Raw genomic sequence first — 20,946 nt, 5'->3', positions numbered from 1 at the left:
GCAGAAATCCTTAAGAAAATGAAATAGTGTGTATTTTTGCTGCTTGAAGAGACTGATTTTTTTTTTTAAATCATGAAGGCAGTCTCCCAGCACTGACGTATGTATATTTAAATAGAGAAAATATTTTGCACATCCTGAAAAGTTATTCTTGACTCAAGACTAAAGGTAATTAATGGTATTTATGCATATTTTAAACTGCACTAACATTTTGGTGCCGTGCTTGAAATCTGAACTTTGATCTTACTGTGGAATAAATAATAAAGGGCCCCGCACACAAAGTTCTTCTGTGAATTTCACACTGTTTTCTATGGAATGGTCAAAGATAGGACACTTAACTATTCAGGGTGTGCAAACATAATAGGCTAGAGATGGGAAAATAGCTTTGGGAAAAAAAAATGTTCTCTCTTTCTTTTAGAAAACTGCAGTTCAAAGTAATGGTGGCACTGTGTTTATTATTTGGTTAAAACGACTGACTGCTTTTAATTATATAATATGTCCTGTTTTGGTCAATGACTGACTTTGCTAGTAAGTATATGAGGTTCCTGTTTGTTGAATGACTGAGTTGCTTATTGGGTATGTGGTGTCTGCTGCCTTGTGGAATGACAGAAATGTGCTTATTTGTTGTATGTAAAAGTAACAGTGGGCGGTTCCCACAAGAAATAACAAAAAGTTAATTAATACACAAGAAAAAAAACACAAGGAGGTGCCTTGTGTCGAGGGAGGTACCCTCTTAGTCTATAGTGAGTGGATCCTACAGCAACTAAGGACAAATAGTTACTGTATATGTGCATATATATTAAACAAAAAAAAAAAAAAAGAGATAATTCAACACAAGGAGGCACCTTGTGTTGAGAGGGATACCTTCAGGACAAAAAAAGTTAAGAGGCATGACTGTTTGCATCCAACAAGTAGAAGTAAGACGAAGCAACACCAGGCTATCATAAAACCAGCAACAGTTTATTCAGGAAACAGGCAAAGGCATAAGCACTTTCACAGTATTACAACTGCTTCATCAGATACATAAAATCTATCTAATTCAATGCCCATTAAATAAAGTCAAAAAATCACATGACATCCTAGTAAAACTCTTAAAGAGATAACATTTTATATATACAGTACTAATAGGTTCATAGGAAGGTAGGTACTAGGCTATCGGCCCAAGGGCCTATGCAAGCCTAACCAGCAAGGTTCCATGGCTTACGCCACCCAAGAAAGTTATTTTCCTGTGCCACTGTCAAGCAGAGACGCAGAAGTGATCCCCGGCGTGTATTTCCTATCTCCCATCCACTCATCAAGATTTTTCTTGAAGAGTGCTAATGAAGAACTTTGCTTGACATAGATGGGTAGCTTGTTCCAGAGTATAGGAAGCCTCTGGGACAGGAATCTATCCCTCCAGCATGTCCTGTTTATTGTGGTGACAAGGTTTAGGTCCCTAGAGCGTGTAGCTCAGAGGGATTGGGATTTCTTTAGGTGTAACATGTGCGACAGCTCTGGGATTGACATAGCTTTATATGTTGGGCAGAGATCACCTTGGAGTAGGCGATATGCTACGAAGTAAAGCTGGAGTTTTTTGAGGCGGTCAGTGTAGGGCATTTGTTTGAGGCCAGTAAACCCCTTTGTGAGGTATTTCTGTGGCCTTTGCAGCTGCTGCAGATGTCTTGTGAGGTACATTCCAAAAGGGGCGTTGTACTCTATAATGGGTCTAATGAGTGACGAGTAGAGGGAAACAATGACCTCTTTTTTCCTGGATGAGAACCCTTTTATGATGAGCTGTGCCACGTAGAAGGACTTCCTGACTACTGTGGCGAGACTACTGTGGTGATGTGACTATCAAAGGAGAGACTACTGTTCACCTGGGTCCCAAGGTCTCTTATCACGCATTCGGAGTTAAGTAGATTGCTGCCTATGTGGTAGTTTATGGGTACAGAGTTTTTACCAAAGGGGATGACACTGCACTTTTTGGCATTGAGCTTGAGGCCATGGCTCTGACAACAGGCATCTGTCTCAGTGAGGCCCTTCTGTAGGATGTCCAAATCATTTGGGGACTTGACTATGGCTCCTAGTTTGCAGTCATCTGCGAACTTAGTTAGCCAGAGGCCTTCTGTGTTAGCCTGTACTTCAGAGAAGTAGATACTAAACAGGAGAGGTCCCAGGACGGAACCCTGTGGTACTCCACTTGTCACTGCTTTGAGGTTAGATTTGGAGTCTGCAACTTTTACAGTGTGGGTTCTGTCAGTGAGCCAGTTGGCAACCCATCTTGTGATGTAGGGATTTATACCTAGTTTAGTGAGTTTAGCTATAATTCCAAAATGGGGGATGGTGTCAAAAGCCTTGGCGAGGTCAAGATAGGCTGTAAACATGCACAAAAAAGTGAATGTGTACAAAAGGTGGGGGGTTGAAAGGGAGTTTGTTAAAACTCCCTTATTTAAAAAGAGGATGTGCTTTCAACATTGGTTTCAATGGTACTTTATCATTAAGTCCTGACCCTATATCTGCTCTTACTCTAATAATCCATTTGCTTTCTAAGCACTCTGTTTCATTTCTAAGATCGCCTCCCCTGAGACTTTCCTGTACCATATCTATAACCTGAAACCTAAATACATGCTCTGGGGAAGTGTCTGCTACATGCTTAGCTAAGGCATTCCTAACCATAGTATTTCTTATATCATTCAGATGTTCCCTTACCCTTTCATTCAGTCTTTTGTCCGTTTTACCTATATAAAATGTACTGCAGGTTTTATACACTGCTAGGCAAACCACATGACTGCTGTTACAAGTTGCCTCCACTGATCATTTATAAACCTTGTTCTGGGCTGGGTGAAAAAATTAATCTGCTTGATCTATATAACTGCAAAAACTGCAGTTATAACATGGTCTAGTATTATTTTTATAAGAATCATGTTGTTTCCTGCTATCATACCACATAAGACACTTGGGAAAAAAATCTTTAGGTCAGCTGGTATTTTACCCCAAGTAACAGACATGATGGGATAGGGTCTAGCCAGTGGAAGCTCCCGATCTTTAGAACACTGCCGAGTCAGAGCAGAGGATCGGCTCTGAACCCAACCAACAAGAAGGAAGGCTCGATAGGGACAACATAACATAACAAGGAATGTTAATTTCACATTTAATTCTGTGATACAGACTTCAAACTCTGTGAAGACATTCAAATTGCAAAAGCCAAGACAGGAAGCAGCAGCAGAAGAAAAAAAAAAAGGAATTTGCACCCTTCAAGCTGCTTCCTTTTCATGGAGGGATGGATTGACATAATGCAAGTATATCGCTAAGTAGATACAGAAGAATCAAACAAGTACAGTTCAACTCATTTCAAAACCCAGTAAGATAAAAAAGGAAGAAAAACATGAGACTTCTTTGGCTGATCAAAATGATGGCTTCAGATCCACTGGTCTAAGGTCCACCCCAAAATGAAACAGTCTACATCTTGACCACACTGAATGAACATCAAGCCACATTTTCCTAGGGGAAGGGGAGTAAACTCATGTCCCTACTAAGTAAACTGGGTGTCTAGAGTTCACGTTGTATAACAAGGAAACATGCCCTGCACAAAATAATTTTGTTATAAAAGGCTAATGAGTGTTCTCCTCCTCTGTAGTACATACACTGCCTGCTAGTTTTTAGCTATGCACAGCAAAGAATATAACAGACAGAACTGTTTTCTTATGTTACATTTGCACAGTTTATTTCCATTTGTCTTCATAATTATCTATGTAGAGTTTGCTATGACATAATTTCTAATGGAATTTGTTCATTACTCTCTAAAGCAAATTCTCATTCTGTAATCAAAAATCTATGAAATGTAATTTCTGCCCATCTACTTACCTCAAGGTATGGCTGAAAAATCCCCCCAGACCAACCAATCTACCTGATTATCAAATAAATAAATAAGGATAAAGATAAGGCATTAAACAGGCATCTAAGCTTGATTTATAAGACGACCATAGGAGCGTGACTAGCTTAAGAAGAGATCAGCTAGGAGATGTTTGGACGATAGAGTGCAAAAATAAATTCACTGCTAAAGATGTGTTTGCAGAATTTCTAAGGAAACCATACCAAGTAATATGTTAAAGCATTACACAAAACTGCAAACTGGCAGAATAATGCTCCATATTCCAAGTTTTTTCCATATTAACTATATTTGCTCTCTCTTATACCTCTGCTAAAGAAAGTCCAGGTCATCTTCACAATCATTTTGTGCTTTGAAATTCCAGAAGTACCTGCTCAAAATGTATTTACCAACCTGAAAGAAAGAGCCTTTCATCACAGAGGACTGGGAAGTGCCTCTCCTGCTCTGCTTCTTTCTTCGGTGAGGCGAGGAATCATTCTCATTTCCCAGCTGATCAGAGTCTGAGCTGTCTCTGCAAGTTGAGGCACATTGTCCCATGATTCCCCTGCTCCCCGCCACTGCTCCCACTCTGTTGGGAGACTGAGGGAGGTGTTACCCAACCCCCTCAGCCTCCTAGTATATCAGCAGGACAAATGCAAGTCGAAATCACAGACTATGTAACAAAAGTCTGACATCTGTACATAAAAAGAGAAAAGCAAAGAAAATGTAAGTCACACAAACCAAATCTTTGAAAGGTTACAAACCAAAGGAAAATTTAAAAAATATGTTATCTAGTAGACATATCTGGCCACTCTTTCTAATCAGTTACTAGAAAATGATTAGTTTAATCACAAAAATTTGCAAATGTCCCTTGGCTTAAATGCCAACTCTACACTGCTGCAACAATTCCAACTTTTACTAGTACTATTTACATGCCTACAGGTACAAGCCATGACCATTCCTAAAATGAAATGACTTCATCAAAATCATAAGCACACACACGCACCTGTGCGTTAGTAAGGCAGATTTTAATGGTGGTCCAGCTGGCAGCAAATGAAACAAGATGCCAGATGCATTGCAGTGCTGGGTCCTGCGACCCACTGCTTGCTAGATATTCCAAAATTCTTACTTGTAACAGTGCTCCACGAGTCTCTCAATGATTGAAGGAAAACCGACAAGTATTTATCAGCATTTGTACAGCTCATACTGCTCAGTTTCTTTGCTTGTGAATTCTGAACAAAGCCAAAAAAGGGACAGGACAAAAATATGAGGCAAAAATCAGGAATATTCTGCAAAACTGGGGACAGTTGAGATGTACAACTGCTACGATTCTTCTGTGAGGGAATGTATGTAGAGAGGTTATCCTGAAACATTTTGAATTAAAATCAAACATGAGGTTATGAAAAAACGACAAGAGGGTGTGCATCAACCACTATTAGGAGGAAATGAAAATGGAGGTACAATCATGTGGAAAAGAGAAAGCGGAAAAGAGAAAGCAGGATGAGGGAAGGAGTTAAGTTTCATCACAACTTATAATTTAGATTCATTTTATATGGTTGAAATTATAAGGAACAACTGGGAAATATTGCAGTTTGATCAACTGGTGGGCAACAGGGGTAGGGAAAGAATGTGTAGTAGTGTATAGGAAGGACAGATCTTAAAAAAAACATACTGGAAGGTTTTCACAATAGTGGACATGGAAACAGAAAGTCAGGCAACTGTAAATGTGGTATGTACCCATACTGTCCTTATATTTTGGAGACAGGAGAAATGTTTTCTTTTTTAAATGGGAAAAAATATTTTTAAGGGACATTTCAATTGCAATAGTACCAATGTTGTCTATACGGCGAAGTGCTAGGGCTGTACTACATTTTATATAGGGAAAACCAGTAGACGCTTAAGGGATAGGATTTATGAACATTTAACAGATATGAAAAATGTAAAATGACTAATGCACTTAGCAGGCATCAGAAGGAATTCCCTAGTCATGAATTTAAGTTTTTAGTTTTACAACAACTAGTTAAGATGCACAAGAAAGAATGCTGGATTTATTCCCAGATTTATGTGAGTTAAAATGGCAGTTGCAGTTGGATGCTACATACTATCCAGGTATTAATGAAAATGTAAGCCTTGCCAGTGTGTTAAAAATAAGGAATATAAAGGGATAAATAGAAAGACCAAGCAATACATTAAAATATAAAAAATATATAGATATTACAGCATTGTTATGCTTGATTTATTCATGTATTCATGTTTCATTGTTTTTTAACCTACATTGTAAGTTTTTGAAATATGTATGAGAGTCTGTATCCCTTTAAAAAATTAATTAAATGATGGATAATTTTGTAGTTCAGTTTGTTCTGAAGAAGTCTCATATTTTATGGGAAGAAAGCACTTAACACATGAAGTATATTTCTTGAGGTTTTTGTTTGCAACGTTTTTTATCTTTTGTACCTTTGTATTGTGAATAAACGGGTTCATCCACTACAGCTGTTCCAGTTTGTGGTTACAAGTTTGGATATCTCAGCATATTTTTCTTCTGTGAGGGAACTGCACTATCCTTCTTACAGTCTCCAGAAACCTTGCGTTATTCCCATAAACAATGAACAGTTATGTTACTACCAGTTCTCTCAGATGTTACCCACGAATTCTAAGGTTATGCTCATCATGGCCTCACTGCCTTATACACTTAAGTTTCTAAAACTCTTTCTGGACCCCTTCCCACTGAAAGCAGAGAGATTAAACCTTACTTAAAGGACCACTACGTGCTGCTGTTTTTAATTCCTCATTTAAAAAATGTTTTTCTCCCCTACCCTTTGAATGCCGCACTTCATAACAGTGATGCTGGCATCAGAATTCCCACATTCAACTGCTTCTGATGTTCTCCATTTCTTCCTCTCCGTTACTGGTAACCATGCTGAACTTTACATTAGTCTCGCAGAACTGCAGAGAGTAAATGGGTGCTGGAAGGTCCTAGTAATAACACCCTTCATATTTTTTTATTTTTTTATTTCTGCCACTGCTGCTCAATGAACCGCCCATGATCCACCCACTTTGACTCGTTTCGCCCAGGAAACACCTCCAACTATTTATGCAGTGGGTCATTTTGGCACCCAATACAACACCAATGCAGAGCTTCTCTCGGAGCTACTCTACTCCCGAGTAGTTGCTTGACGCATCTATTTATGTGAAGGATTACTCAGTTTTGCCTGACTGTTGCTGAGCTAGTGTTCTCCAAACTAAAAGGTATACACATTCGCTGTCTGTATTATTTGTTGCTTCTGTTTGTGTCTGAGTGTGCGAGTGTATGCGTGCATGAGAGTTCGAGTGAGATCAGTGGAGCAGTTAGTGGTTTTGCTGACTACAGTGTGAAAGTGATGTATGAATTAGAAAAAGAAAGATAAGTATGTGCATGTGTGTTTGTGTCTTTATGTTTCTGTCTGCGTGTGTAAGCATGTTTGCATGAGTGAACCGGAAGTGTGTTTCTGAGTGTATGTATGCCTGAATGAGAGCATGTTTGTGTACCTCTGCTTGGGAAGAGTGACAGCGATCATTCTAATGCAACTCTCTGTTAACTGCTGCCGTTCCTGCCTCAGAATGATCGCTGCCTCAGAGTGACAGCGATAATTCTGAGGCAGATACGGCAGCAGTTAACAGAGGGTTGTATTCCTCGGAACTTCTTAGCTCAAAATGTGACCAAGCCTGAAAAAAAACGGGGCTATCTATTGCCAACCTTGTAAAGCAAAAAACCTAGACAAAACCTTTAATAATGGGGCTACAACTAAGGTGGTGGTGTAAACTGTGAAATAGAATAACGGGACATGAATTTGCATGCATTTTCAGAAGGATATCAAACCTGAAGCTAAACTTTATGCCGTATTTACTGACTTCCTCAGTCATATTTCTGAAAAATTATGTTTTTTGTTCTTGACTGCATCTTTTTGCTGTTAGCAACTGCTGCAAATGGATTGAATTTCTGCTGTCTTGTGCTGTTAACACTGCTTGTGATGGGTAAATTATTTTAGTCTGCAGAATCTCCAGATTTTTGCCACAATGTTTTGTCTATTCCTCATAAACATTCCATCTTTCTGACCACTGACTGGTAAGATCTGAACACTGAAATCACTAGATAATGACATACATTGGAGTTGTGGACTTGAGTCCCCCATTTGGTTTGGCTAGGTCCTGATTTTTTTTGCACTAAGGGGATAAATTTAACTCACACCAGTATTCTGAATCTGGCCTTATCTGTATAATATAGCTGCTCTGATTGTAGGTTCCAGATACTTTTTTCTTTACCTATGTAAGTTGTAGTACTATGAAACAAAATTTAATAAAAAAAATAAATAAATTATATACATTATATATATATGTATGTATGTATAAAACCTAAGTGTGAGATTTCGGTTTTCCCCTAGCTACCCTTCTTGCCTATAAAACAGGATTGAGTGCAAGCAGTTTTCCTGTGTAATTAGTTGCACTGCTTGATGCTGCTGATTGAGTATTCTCAGAGTGAATACCTAGCTAGGACTATCCAAGGATATTAGACAGTAACTGCTGTGTTGCCCGTCCAACAATTCAAGTGTTGAACTTAGTCTGTTCGTGTCCCTGTTAACTATGTGGCAATTTTTTTTTTGGCATGGTAGGTTCTGGAGAGGCTACATGCTGGAGAAAATGAAAAGAAAACTCATTAGGGCCCATACCGGATGAAGTGATTGCCTCGGATATAAGAGGGCTTTAGCAGACTTGGAAGGGATCAGTAATAGGAGGTTTCACAGTGTCTGTTTTATTAGGATTATAGGAGGTTACTAGGATAATGGCCCTGGGGCCCTTACAAGCCTAGCCAAGAGTTTATCCCCAAAACTACCTCAGTCAGCCCTCGTCACCCCTGTCAATGAGGGACACAGGTGGAGCCCCTGGGACAGATTAGTGGCTTCCCATCCACTCAACAAGGTTCCGCTTGAAGAGGGTCAGCAAGGTGCTCTGTTTTAAGTGTATGGGAAGTCTATTCTCGAGACGGGGCAGCCTCTGGGAGACAAACATGTCACTCCAGCAGGTTTAGTTAATGTCACATATTGGGTTCAGGACTTTTGAGCGGGTAGTGTGTTGAGTTATTAGACTTATGGATATGGAGCATCTCTAGTATGGCAGGGTCCGAGATTGTCCATGTAGGCAAGACACAGATCATCCCAGAGCAATCTATATGATATCCAGAGTACAGTGATATTGATTTGAGGCTGTCTGCATAAGACAGGTGTTGCAGGCCATGGATTCTCTTTGTGAGGAATTTCAATGCCCTTTCCAGTTGGTGCATATGTTTGAAGAGGTATATCCCAAACGGGGCCTTATACTCAATTATTGGTCTAATGAAGGAGTATAGAGAGATAATAACCCCCTTTTTTCTGGATGCAATCCCTTTACTTATGAGATGAACCAAGTAAAAGGCCTTTTTGACCACTGCCTCTACATGATGGTTGAATGTGAGGTTGTTATCAACCTGAGTGCCCAGGTCTCTCACCACAGGTTGTGTGCTTAGGGGGTTGCCATTGATGTCATAATGAGTAGGGTGTCTTCTTTTTGCCAAATTATATGATGATACATTTTTTTGCATTTAGCTTGAGGCCATGACTTTGGCACCAGTCATTAGTTGCTGTGAGACCCTCTTGCAGTATGTTAACATCATTTGAGGGGTCAATGACAGCACCTAACTTACAGTCATCTGCAAACTTGGTCAGCCACAGGCCTTTTGTCTTTTCCTGTATCTCTGAGAAATAGATGCCAAACAGTAGAGGTCCCAGGAGATATTCCTGGTGAACTCCACTAGTGACAAGTCTGCTATCAGAGGTGAAGGTGCCTATTTTGACTTTGCGGGTCCTATCGGTGAACCAGTTGGCCACCCACCTGAGATAGGGATTTATGCCTAGTTGTGGTAGTTTTTCAATCATGCCCAAGTGGGGGATTGTGACAAAGGCCTTGGCCAAGTCAAGGTAAGCTGTATGTACTGACTTTCTCTCATCCAGGGCCTTGGTGATAGTATCACAAGAAGTCAACCAGCTTCAGCAGGCAAGATCTGCCCTCGACGAATCCAAACAGGGAGGGGTCAAGTGCTTGGAGACTGCTTATCTCATTGTTTATGAGATCCATAATAAGCTCCATGGCTTTACAGATCAGACTTGTCAAGCTAATGGGGTGATAAGTTTCCCGCATCAGTAGTGGCACCACCTTTGTGCTAGAGGATGACAATGGCGGTTCTCTACTCTGCTGGCATGAAGCGAGTACTTAGGCTGTAGTTGAATAGGGTATTCAATGGCAATGGCGGTTCTCTACTCTGCTGGCATGAAGCGAGTACTTAGGCTGTAGTTGAATAGGGTATTCAATGGCAAAGCCAGTTCTTGCTGAAGATGGTTCAGAATACATCCTAGGATACTACTATCTAGGCCCCGTAGAAGATGCGTTCTTTACTTTGGGTAAGGACTGTAACACTTGACCTACGGAGATGTTAGGTGTGGGACAAGCATCAGGGATGCCAAAAGGGCCTTTAGGGAGGGACAGGGGCTGTCATTGTAAAAAGATGGATCATTATATATTAATGTCATTGTAAATGTTGAGACATCCAGCTTGAAAGACAGGATTCTGTGAAGCTATCTGTAAACCAGGAACATTTTTTGTTTTCCCTGAGAGGTCCTCTAATATATATATTGGACTGAATTATTCCCTCCAGTCGAAGATTACACAGTTTTTACCAGCCCCTAGGCTATACATACCAAGGGCTTCATAGTTTATGATTCTTTACCCTCCTGCCATTAAGGAAATTTTTTTTAAGAACACACCGAAAACATAGAAAAAGATAGAAGAATCACAAAATGCACTTAAGGGAGTGGGTAGCAGCAGTGTATTGAAGGGAAAAGAGTATGGACGTGGAAAGTGGTTACACATACAGAGGAGATGACAATAGGTAGCATGTACCAGTCAAGCAGCATAGGCATGTGAGCTATCTTTTATTCCATTTCCAGAGCAAAAGAGCAGAGAAGAGAGAGACTGCCCTTATTCCAAGAAATGAGTCAGTGCAGCAAGGAAATTAGGAGCATAACTTTATGGATTATACACTGGGATGCTTTTCTCTTTTTGGAATAGGCATGTTTTTTTCTGCTTCATTGTTTTGCTTTGTGCCATACAAGTGATGTGGATGGGAAATAAGAAGCAAAGAAAAAGAAGTTATGTACTTACCATAACGTTCCATCCGAGTAGGTAACTTCATTTGTCAGCAACCTGTGGGTATTGGATCCATCCTGGTTCCGAGCCGGCAGCTTTCCAAGCTAGAGATTTGAGCTCCAAGCTCCTCCCACTTACCCATAATACCCTGCGACCTCCCTCCAGTCCTCAGATCGAGTTTGCCCAATTACCAGACAATACCAAGACAAACAATACCCGAACATCCTAACCTGATGTATACCAGGACTGAATCATTCTATCATTCAGGTAACGAAAGCCAGGTTAGGGGGAAGGGGGGGGGGTCGGTTGCTGACAAATGAAGTTACCTACTCAGATGGAACGTTATGGTGAGTACATAACTTCTTTATCTGAAGTAGTAAACTTCATTTGAGCAGCAACCTGTGGAACAGAGTCCCCAGCTACCAAAAAACTTGGGAGGTCCTCAAGGAAGAATATTTCGGAGCACTGCAGAGCCAAAGGCCGCCCTCCCTCTGGATATCATATCTAATTTATAATGCAAAATAAAGGTATGAGAAGAAGCCCAAGTAGCCGCAGAACAGATGTCATCCAAGGGAACTACTGACCAAAACACAGCAGAGGTAGCCATAGAACAGGTAGAATGAGCATGAACCCCCAAGGGCTCCGGCCGACCAGAAATTTTGTATGTGAGCAAAATGCAGTGAGATATCCATCTAGCAAGAGTCACCTTTGTTACTGGTTTACCCAAGGATGGCTTAGCAATGGAAACAAAGAGCTGCTCCGACTTACGAGAGGCAGCTGTCCTGTGCAAGTAAAAGCGCAATTGTCTATGCACATCTAATGAATGCAGTCTGTACTCCCCCTTGTTCTGATAGTTAGGGAAGAAAACAGGCAGATTAATGGATTGGTTGATGTTAGCCTCAGAAGCCACTTAGGTAAGAAGGAAGGATTAGTCCTGAGAGATACTCTGTCCTTATGGAAGACAAGATACTTTAGTACAAAGGGCCTGAAGCTCAGATATCCTTCTACCTGAGGTAATAGCAATTAAGGCGGCAGTTTTCCAAGACAAGAACTTTAAGTCAACAGAAGCTGCAGGCTCAAAGGGTGGACCAGTTAGAGCCTGAAGGACTAACGTTAGGTCCCATGGAGGAAATGTATTCTTGACAGGAGGTCTTAAAAGAAAGGTGCCCTTTAAGAAAGTCTTACAGATCTTAGTGGAAGCTAAAGGACCAAGATTGTCCCCGATGTGGAAGTGGGAAATGGCCGCCATTTGAACCTTCACAGTAGAAGAACTGGCCCCTTGATGGAAAATGTGAGATAGAAATTCAAGTACTGCTGGAATGGGAGGCGTAAAAGGGTCCAAATTCCTACGCCAGGCCCAGATGGAAAAATGTTTCCATTTACTGTTGCAGACCTTCCTGGTAGAAGGCTTATGTGCCGCCACCAGGATGGATTTAACTGCAGATGAGATACTGGGAGTCCTAGCCACTAACGGAACTGGATCAACCAAGCAGAGAGCTTGAGGTCGTCCAGATTCGGAGTCTTCGATCCCGAAGGATGAGAGATCAGATCCAGATTGGGATCCAAGATCCAAAGAGGAGCTATGAGAGGTGACCGTAGGTACAAGAACCAGGTTTGACGAGGCCAGAATGGGGCTACGAGGATAACCTTGCTCCCCAACTGACAAGCTTTCTGTAAGAATTTTGTCATTAACGGGAGAGGAGGATAAGCATAAAGAAGACCGGATGGCCAAGCATGAACTAGAGCGTCTCTGGGGCTCTCCCCCGGCGGGGGAATTGGAGCGAAAAACCTGCTGCACTTTGCGTTAGAAGGCGATGCGAAGAGATCGCAGCAAGGTTGACCCCATTTGAGGAAGATCTGTTTCGCTACTAAGGGGTTCAGAGACCACTCGTAAGGCGAGAGGATAGTTCAACTCAGCTTGTCCGCTAAAATGTTGGACCAACCCGGAATGTGCATTGCTAGCAGAAAACGGTTGGTGGATATCGCCCACTCCCAAACTCTCATGGCCTCTCGGCAAAGAGGGTAAGACCTGGTCCCCCCGTTTGTTGATGTACCAGACCACTGACATGTTGTCTGTCTGAATTGCAATAGTCCTCGGAGGAAGAAGGGCATGGAGAGCTTGCAAAGCTAGAAGCACTGCCCTCATCTCCAGAACATTGATATGCAGAACGGTCTCTGAGTCCATGTGCCTTGGACAGTTCTGCCCATGCAATGCCCCCCCCCCAGGCAAGAAGCGTCCGTGGTCACCGTGGCTTGGGGTTGAGGCATCAAAAACGGCCGCCCTTCCCGAAGCTCTCGGGAATGGAGCCACCAAAGTAGGGAGTCCCTGCAAACTCTGCTGAGGGGAATAGGGGAGTCCAACGGATGTTGAAGGATGGACCACTGGACCTGTAAGGTCCATTGAAAAACCCTCATGTTCAAGTGGGCTAGGGGTGAAAGGTTGACAGATGCTGCCATGGACCCTAGGGCTCTCAAGACGAATTCCGCTGGTGGGGCCAGAGATTGTAGAAGTGCTTAGACGTGGAGAGTTAAGTTGCGGAGTCTGTCTGATGTCAAGAAGGCCTTGGACTGAAGTGTGTCTATTCTGGCCCCTATGAAGTCCAGGACCTGAGCAGGCTGAAGGAACGATTTTTTGTAATTTATAGTGATCCCCAAACTGGTGGGCCAAGAGCACCCCCTCCGGATCCGAGGCTCGGCTCATAGCTCTGAGAGCTCTGATCCGAAAAGGAACTCGATAAACTCGAAGGTAGGGCCAGTGTCGAAGTAGCGATTACTATCGGTGCCGACTCCCAGGCTCTGAGGCTACTCGGATCCGACAGCTCCGAAACTGCATCAGGGCCTGAAGGAAGAGACACATCATCTGGTCCATGTCCGCGTCAGAAAGGCTTCTCGTAGACCTAGAAGAGGCCGCCGAGGCTGGCCGGGAAGGCCACCTCGATGACCTCGAAGGTGGCCAGGACTCCTCCTCCGGCTCTGAGAGAAACGTGGGGAACGGAGCCGAGAGGGGGAGGACCCGGGAACCTTCAAGGGAGAATAGAGCTGCTTAGCCAGTGGGGCCGAGGGGGCTGAGTCGGCCCGCCGCTTGTGGCTCCTATGCCTCTCCCTGTCTTTGACTCTCTCTTTCTTCTTCTCCTCTCCATCTCTCTTCTCTTTCTTTCTAGGGTCCCTCTCTCCCTGGGACACAGTGGGAGGTTGAGTCCCAGTCAGGGGAGCAGGAACCATTGGCTGAACAGCCGCAGCCGCGACTGGCGCCACTGAGGGAGAGGAGGAAGAAGTAGAATCCGCGGGTAAAAGGCCTAAGATTAACTTGTTCCTCCTCTCTCTCAGATCCCGGGGGTTAAAGGCAGCATATATCTGGCAGCCTGATGTCAAATGTGCAACCCCCAGGCAAAGAACGCAAAGAGTGTGGCCATCGGCTGGGGACAGCTTATGGTCACACTATGAGCATTTGGAAAAGATGGCCTTAGGGCCTTCGGCCATGTCTACCACAATCACACTCCCTAACACACAGATAAGGGGAAGGGGAATACACTAACTAAACTAGTCTAAGGGATCAACCATCGCACACACACTTTTTAAACTGGTAAAAAGGAAGAGAAAATTCCTATCCTTATCTTACCTAAATCGCAAGGAGCTTGTCACTCGAGCTTATAGAAGCCGCGGCAAATGAGATCTGTGGACTGGAGGGAGGTAGCAGGGTATTATGTGTAAGGGGAGGAGCTTGGAGCTCGGATCTCTAGCTTGGAAAGCTGCTGGCTCGGATCCAGGACGGATCAGATACCCACAGGTTGCTGATCAAATGAAGTTAACTACTTCAGATTTTAGTGTTACCAGTTTGAGAAGGGCCAAGTATATGTAAATTTTGAATTTTATTGACTATTGTTATTGGTTATTATGTTACTCATGTCATTTTTTGCATACTTATTGATGCTGTTGCAGCATGTGAACAGATCTTCTGTAATAAAAGGCACAATTTTACCAGTTTTTGGCATTTAAATAATATTTTTCTTATTGATTGTGTGGTGATTGATATACTGTAAAAAAATGTGGATTAAAAGTTAAGAATTTTACCGTTTACTTTTAGTTAATGCCTAATGGAGTGGATAAGCATCTTTTTGTGTAAATGTATCAAATATTAGGTATAGTTTTGAAGACAAAGCTAGCAGAAAATCAAAAAGCTAAATTACAGACTACAAAAAAAAAAAAAAAAAGGTTTGTATATAATGCCTGAGTGATAGAGTACTGACTGTGCAAAGAGATTCTTTACACCTACTTGTCCACTGTGTATGTTTTGCTGTGGAAGGGGATCCATAATAGTAACATGGAAGGTTATTAAAGAAGCGGAGTTTGTTTATGAATACTATACTGTATATACAGGGAACAAGGAGGGATGTGCATGTCTAAGGCATTGCCAGAGTCATATCACGTGTGGGAAAAGTATATTAAACCTACTTGCTCAGATTGCTGATGCATTTCAAAGTGCCTAGGACAGGAAGTCACAGCAAGAGGGTGGGATACAGCAGCTGCACACTGGAATGCATCAGATAGTTTCAAGGACTAGGTCAGATTTTTGCACTTGTTATGAAATGTAAGTTTTCATGTGCATAACATTGTAGTATTTCTGACATACTGATTTTTTTAATTGAAATTGTGCTACCCAGTGGGAACGACAGCAATTACAGAGTTAAAACCAAACAGCATTGTTTCAGTGGATGGCAAAGCTGATGTTATGGTCAGAGATTTTTTGGTCTGGGGTTTAAATCTGATGTCCACCAAGGAACTGAAAAAATGATGTATGTTGAATTTCATGTGTGTGTGTGTGAGAGATATAGAGAGACTCGGAAAGACTGCAATAGGATGCCATAGTTTCACAATGAATGGCTCCTATGAAGTGACATACGAGAAATGCACATCTGGTTGTTCAGCTGCATTGGCAGTATCTTGATTTGCTGCTTTCTTTCTGGTACATTTCGAGAGGATTTCAGCATTTATTTTAGTAACAGGCCCCTAAAGAAACTGTTTTATGTAATTTCCAGTCTATGTTTTCAATTCTCTGCTAAAAATAGCTTCTAAATTACCTGTTCTTATACAGTTTGTCAGTTATACTTCATTTCCCCCACTGTTCCACCCCATGTGTATCACCAAGTCTGAAGTCATTTCAAGCCTTGAACCTTTCGGAAAGGGGATGTATGTCATTATAGTGGCCAAGCATAAGTCTGATTTAAAGGAACCTAGAACTGGGAAGGGCTCAACAGTGTCTAATAGGAAAGACATGTAGTGACACTTTATATGCGTCTCACACATGCCTCCACTGCATTTGACATCAAAGACATCTGCTTGAACTCGATCCTCGCAATTGCAACTCCTCTCCCTCATCTCCTCTTGAAGGTTGATGGCTACAGTAAAACACACATGCTTCACCATCATCCCAAAAAAGAGACGTGTAATGCATGCTTACATAATGCAAACAGTGCAGTCTGATAGAGGAATAAGAGAGGATGATGTGCTCATCCAATCAAAAGAGTCAAACTATAATGTGGCCAGAGGAGAAGTCTCATTAGTGAGAAACTTAGAGCTCACGCGCAAAGCACTGTTACGGATGTTAAATACTGAAGTGAAGCAATGTTTCACTGCTCCACTTCAGACTGTGGTGGGTCCTCTTTCCATTCTCTGACTGCCTCCAGATTGCAGTTATAACCAGTTGGGACAGGGAGATAGGAGCCAATCAGACAACAACTTCTATAGAAGTAACAAATCTGAATGCAGATTCAAGTCCATGACTTCAGGGAAACCTACTGATCCAGCTTGCAGGGACACTGGGAAACTAAAATAACGAAGTCCTTTTATTTTTTCCATTACTGAATGTGGTGGTGTCTAATTCTGTTTAGTGAGGGAAGGGGGAAGACAAAAATGATAAAGTTGACTTCAGCAAGTAACTGCAGTACTGACATTTTCAAGGACGTGTGTGTGTGTGTGTGTGTGTGTGTGTGTGTGTGTGAGTGAGAGAGTGTGTGTGAGAGACAGAGTGTGGCTGAGCCTTTTAGCTCAAGAATTAGGGACAAAGGGAAAAAATACCAGAGAACAAAGCTCTCAAATCAGTGAGACTGTAAATGATAACACATACTTGAATTTGCTGGAATAACATCATTTGAAGTAACAAACCTATTCTGAAGTCTTTACAAAAACATCTGTCATCATTTAGTGTCTGCAACCCCATTTTAAACATTTATATTTCCATAGAAATGTGCTGGAATACAGGCTTTGAGTTGTCATTTACTAAAGCCATGAAGTCTGAAACCAAAAATGTAAGTTATTGTTTAATGTTTGCAGTCCTACCTCACTATGTGAGTAATGTCTGAGGAGCAACCCTAACAAAAAAAAAAAAAAAAAAAAACAATTTTCAGAAAAGTCAGGGATAATTGAACAGTTTGTGTCTGTCTGGGAAGGGACAATAGAAGAAATCCATTTACTCTGCAGACCTGCTGTGGGTATTGCTAAAATGTCTATGGAGAAAGGAAAGTCTGTACTGAGAGAGGTGTGTGCTATGTGAAGTGTCAGATTATTAAAAAAGTAATTTGCCCTGTATCTGATACCAGAGACTTCAGTATTGGTACAATTTATGTATTTTTTTAATACACTCAATCTGAGTAGAACACTAGAGGAGTACGGTTTCCATGGTTCAATTTTTGGCCAGGGTACCTTCTGTACAGAGTCTGCTTGTCGTCATTTTTTTTGCAGGGGTTTTCTGCAGGTACTTGTGTTTCTTCCCACATCCCAAAGGCATGTAAGACAAGGACTGGAATTGCTAACCTGCCATAGGGGTGTGTGTGTGTGTGTGTGTGTGTGTGTGTGTGTGTGTGTGTGTGTGTGTGTGTACCTTGAACTAACAGTAATGGCATGCCTAGACACCCTGCGGTGTGAACATTGTCTCCTCATGATTGTCACTGTTGCAGTGACACCCTAACCCCCTCTGCAAACAATGGGTAAAAAAGGGGATGTGAATTGATGGCTTTATGTGTGTGTTAGTGTGTGTGGGGGGGGGGGTCTTAGGATCATAGGAGATCACTAGGTTATTGGTCCCGAGGTCCTTATAAGCCAAGCAACAAGTTCAGCCCATGTTTACACAAGTCAGCAACTGATGCCCCTGTCCAGCAGGGACATGCGTAGAATCCTAGGTGTATATTTTCTGTTTCCCATCCAGTTATCCAGGTTGCACTTAAAAAGGGGTAAAGAGGTACTCTGCTTGTCATGCAGATGGAGTCTATTCCACAGATGGGCGAGTCTCTGGGCTACAAATCTGTCCCGCTAACAAGTCCTGTTGATGTCACAGGCCAGGTTGAGGGCGCGCATGCGAGTTATAGTGGAGCTTGACTTGGGGATATGCAGCAGGCCCATCAAGGTGGGGTCTGTGAGTGCCTTGTATGCCAGACAGAGTAGAGGGATAGGGCTTTTAGCCTGTGTATGTAGATGTTTGAGGCCCCGGATTCTCCTGGTGAGGAACCTCTGTGGTCTCTCCAGCTGCTGCATGTGCTTTGCGAGGTACATGCCAAAAGGGCAGTTGTACTCAATAATGGGCCTTAAATGGGAAGATTATAGGGGTGTTATGACCCCCTTTTATCCTGGATGAGATACCCTTACTTACAAGGTGGGGCGTGTAGAAGGCTTTCCATACAATGGAAACAACATCGTGGTCAAAAGTCAGGCTGCTGTCAACCTTGATCCCCAAATCCCTCCAGACTGACTGCATGCTTAGGACGTTATTAATGTGATAATTTGTGGGGACATCACTCTCCCCAAAGGGGATGATGATGCATTTTTTGGTATTCAGCTTGAGGCCATATTTCTGGCACCAGTCATTTCTCTGAGTGATACCCTCTTGCAGGATGTCCACATCACTAGGGGAATTGATGACAGCACCCAGCTTGCAGTCATCTGCAAACTTGGTCAGCCATAGCCCACTGGTTTTGGCCTGCCCCTCAGAAAAGTATATCCCAAATAACAGAGTTCTAATAGTGAACCAGTTTGCTACCCATCTGGTAACATACAGACTGATGCCTAGTAGAGAGAGTTTATCTATTATGCCAGAGTGGGGAATAGTGTCAAAGGCTTTGGCCATGTCAGGATAGGTGGTGTGCACAGTCTTCCCCTGGTCCATGGCTTTAGTGACCGTCTCAAAGAAGAAGACCAAATTCAGCAGACATGACCTCCCCTTGATGAAGGCAGACTGTGTGGGATCAAGTGTTTGGAAGTTGCCAATGTCCTTGTTAATGAAGTCCATGATAATGTGTTCCATGGCCTTGCCGATCTTGGCTAGTTAGGCTGATGGGTCTATAATTTCCCAGGTCGGTGGACTTTACACCTTTGTTTAAAAGGGCTGACACTGGCTATTCTCCACTCAGCTGGGATGAGCCTGGTACTCAGGCTTTGGTTGAACAGGTAGCCTAATGGTGCTGCAAGTTCCTGCCGGAGTTCATGTAGGATGCAGCCTGGGATGTTATTGGGTCCCATGGAGGCAGTATTTTTTTGACTTTGAGAGAGCAGTGATGACCTCTTCCCTAGATATAAGGGGAAGGGGGCAGCTACTGGGGATGTCCTGATTTACTGATGGGGGGACAGAGGGGTGAAGTTTTCGCTGAATCTGTCACCCAGCAGGTTTGTTATATCTACGGCATTTGTATAGGTCATGTCCTTGATCAACAGTTCTGAACAGATCTGGGTTCTTCATTTGAGTTTGCGGACATATGTGAAGAAGGCCTTATGATTGTCTCTAGTAGATGTGGTCAATTTGGACTCTGCTTTAGAGGATTTCATTAGTGCTCCTATTTGTTTGTTTAGGCTAAAGAGACATTGGTTCCAATTGGGCACCTGATTCTTCTTGGTCTTGAACAGCAATTTTTCCTTTTGTTATGGAGTTTATTTATTGCAGATGTCCACCAGACATTTAGTACTGTCGGGTATTCCTGATTCCATGCATCTATATAAATGCTTGTATAGTGCTTTGGTGTAGTTTTGGATATTGGTGGCAGTTCCTACAGAGAGGGTGGGGACTAAGGAAGCAGTTTAGATCATCCCTCAAGAAGCTGTAATTACCTTTGGAGAAATTGTTTATGTCTGATCCTACCTAGAGTGGAGTTGGGGGGGGATGGTGTCTTCGAAAGTGACCGCTTTAAGGTTGGATCTTACCAGGGAGAATGGTACTATAGGGATGCTGCAGTGATTACACATGTTGGATAATACCAAGTCGAAGATATTATCACCTCTTGTGAGGGTATCAACTACCTGGTCCAAGGCATTTGCATTCACAAAATCGAGGAATGTCTGGGCATTTGTGTTCTGGCATGAGTAGTTCTTCCAATCTGTGTTTGAGAAGTTAAAGTCACCCAGGATCAGGGTAAAGGGTAGAATCTTGATAGATTAAAACATGTCCGATTCAGCATCTTGAGTCACATTTGGGGGACGGCAGCTAGCTATGATGTGAATAGGGGTCTTGTCAATGGTTAACTGTACCTGCAGTGGCTCCTGTGCATCATACTGCTTGACCAGCCAGAAGGTGTGTATGTCTTTAATGTATACTGAAACTCCACTTCCTTTGGATTTACTGCCCACTGTTTGGGGTCTGAATGTATGATAGGATGAGTAACCAGGTAAGGCTGGGGTGCTCCCCACAGCTTTGAACAAGGTTTCTGTGACTGCATAGATGTCAGCATTTTCCAGGGTGAAGAATGCTTGCAACAAGTGCAGTTTCATGTTTAGACTCCTAGCATTTAGCAGCATGACCTTTAATATGCGTTTTGTTGAAATTTTTATGTTGGTAGTTTTAACCTCATCACTTTTCCTAAAAAAGGCACTATGGGAGAGGAAAGAGTCTTTGACAGAAGCCTGAAGCCCAG

General features: G+C 42.5%; 1 protein-coding gene across 1 annotated transcript in view; it reads right to left on the bottom strand.

Annotated features, from left to right (window-relative positions):
• Positions 1-20,946, bottom strand: part of LOC122816031 (DCN1-like protein 3) — a 177,106-nt gene that overhangs the window by 101,306 nt on the left and 54,854 nt on the right. Inside the window, exon 2 of the mRNA XM_044088875.1 lies at positions 4,259-4,539. Within this exon, the coding sequence (XP_043944810.1) occupies positions 4,259-4,402 (144 nt within the window). The 5' untranslated portion in view covers positions 4,403-4,539. The remainder of the gene's footprint in view (positions 1-4,258; positions 4,540-20,946) is intronic.

The sequence above is a fragment of the Protopterus annectens genome, chromosome 1.part1 (genome assembly GCF_019279795.1).
Source record: "Protopterus annectens isolate FY-2018-M chromosome 1.part1, PAN1.0, whole genome shotgun sequence".
Taxonomy (NCBI): Eukaryota; Metazoa; Chordata; order Ceratodontiformes; family Protopteridae; genus Protopterus; species Protopterus annectens.
Note: the sequence above shows the minus strand (reverse complement) of the source record. Positions and strands in the feature narration are given on the sequence as shown.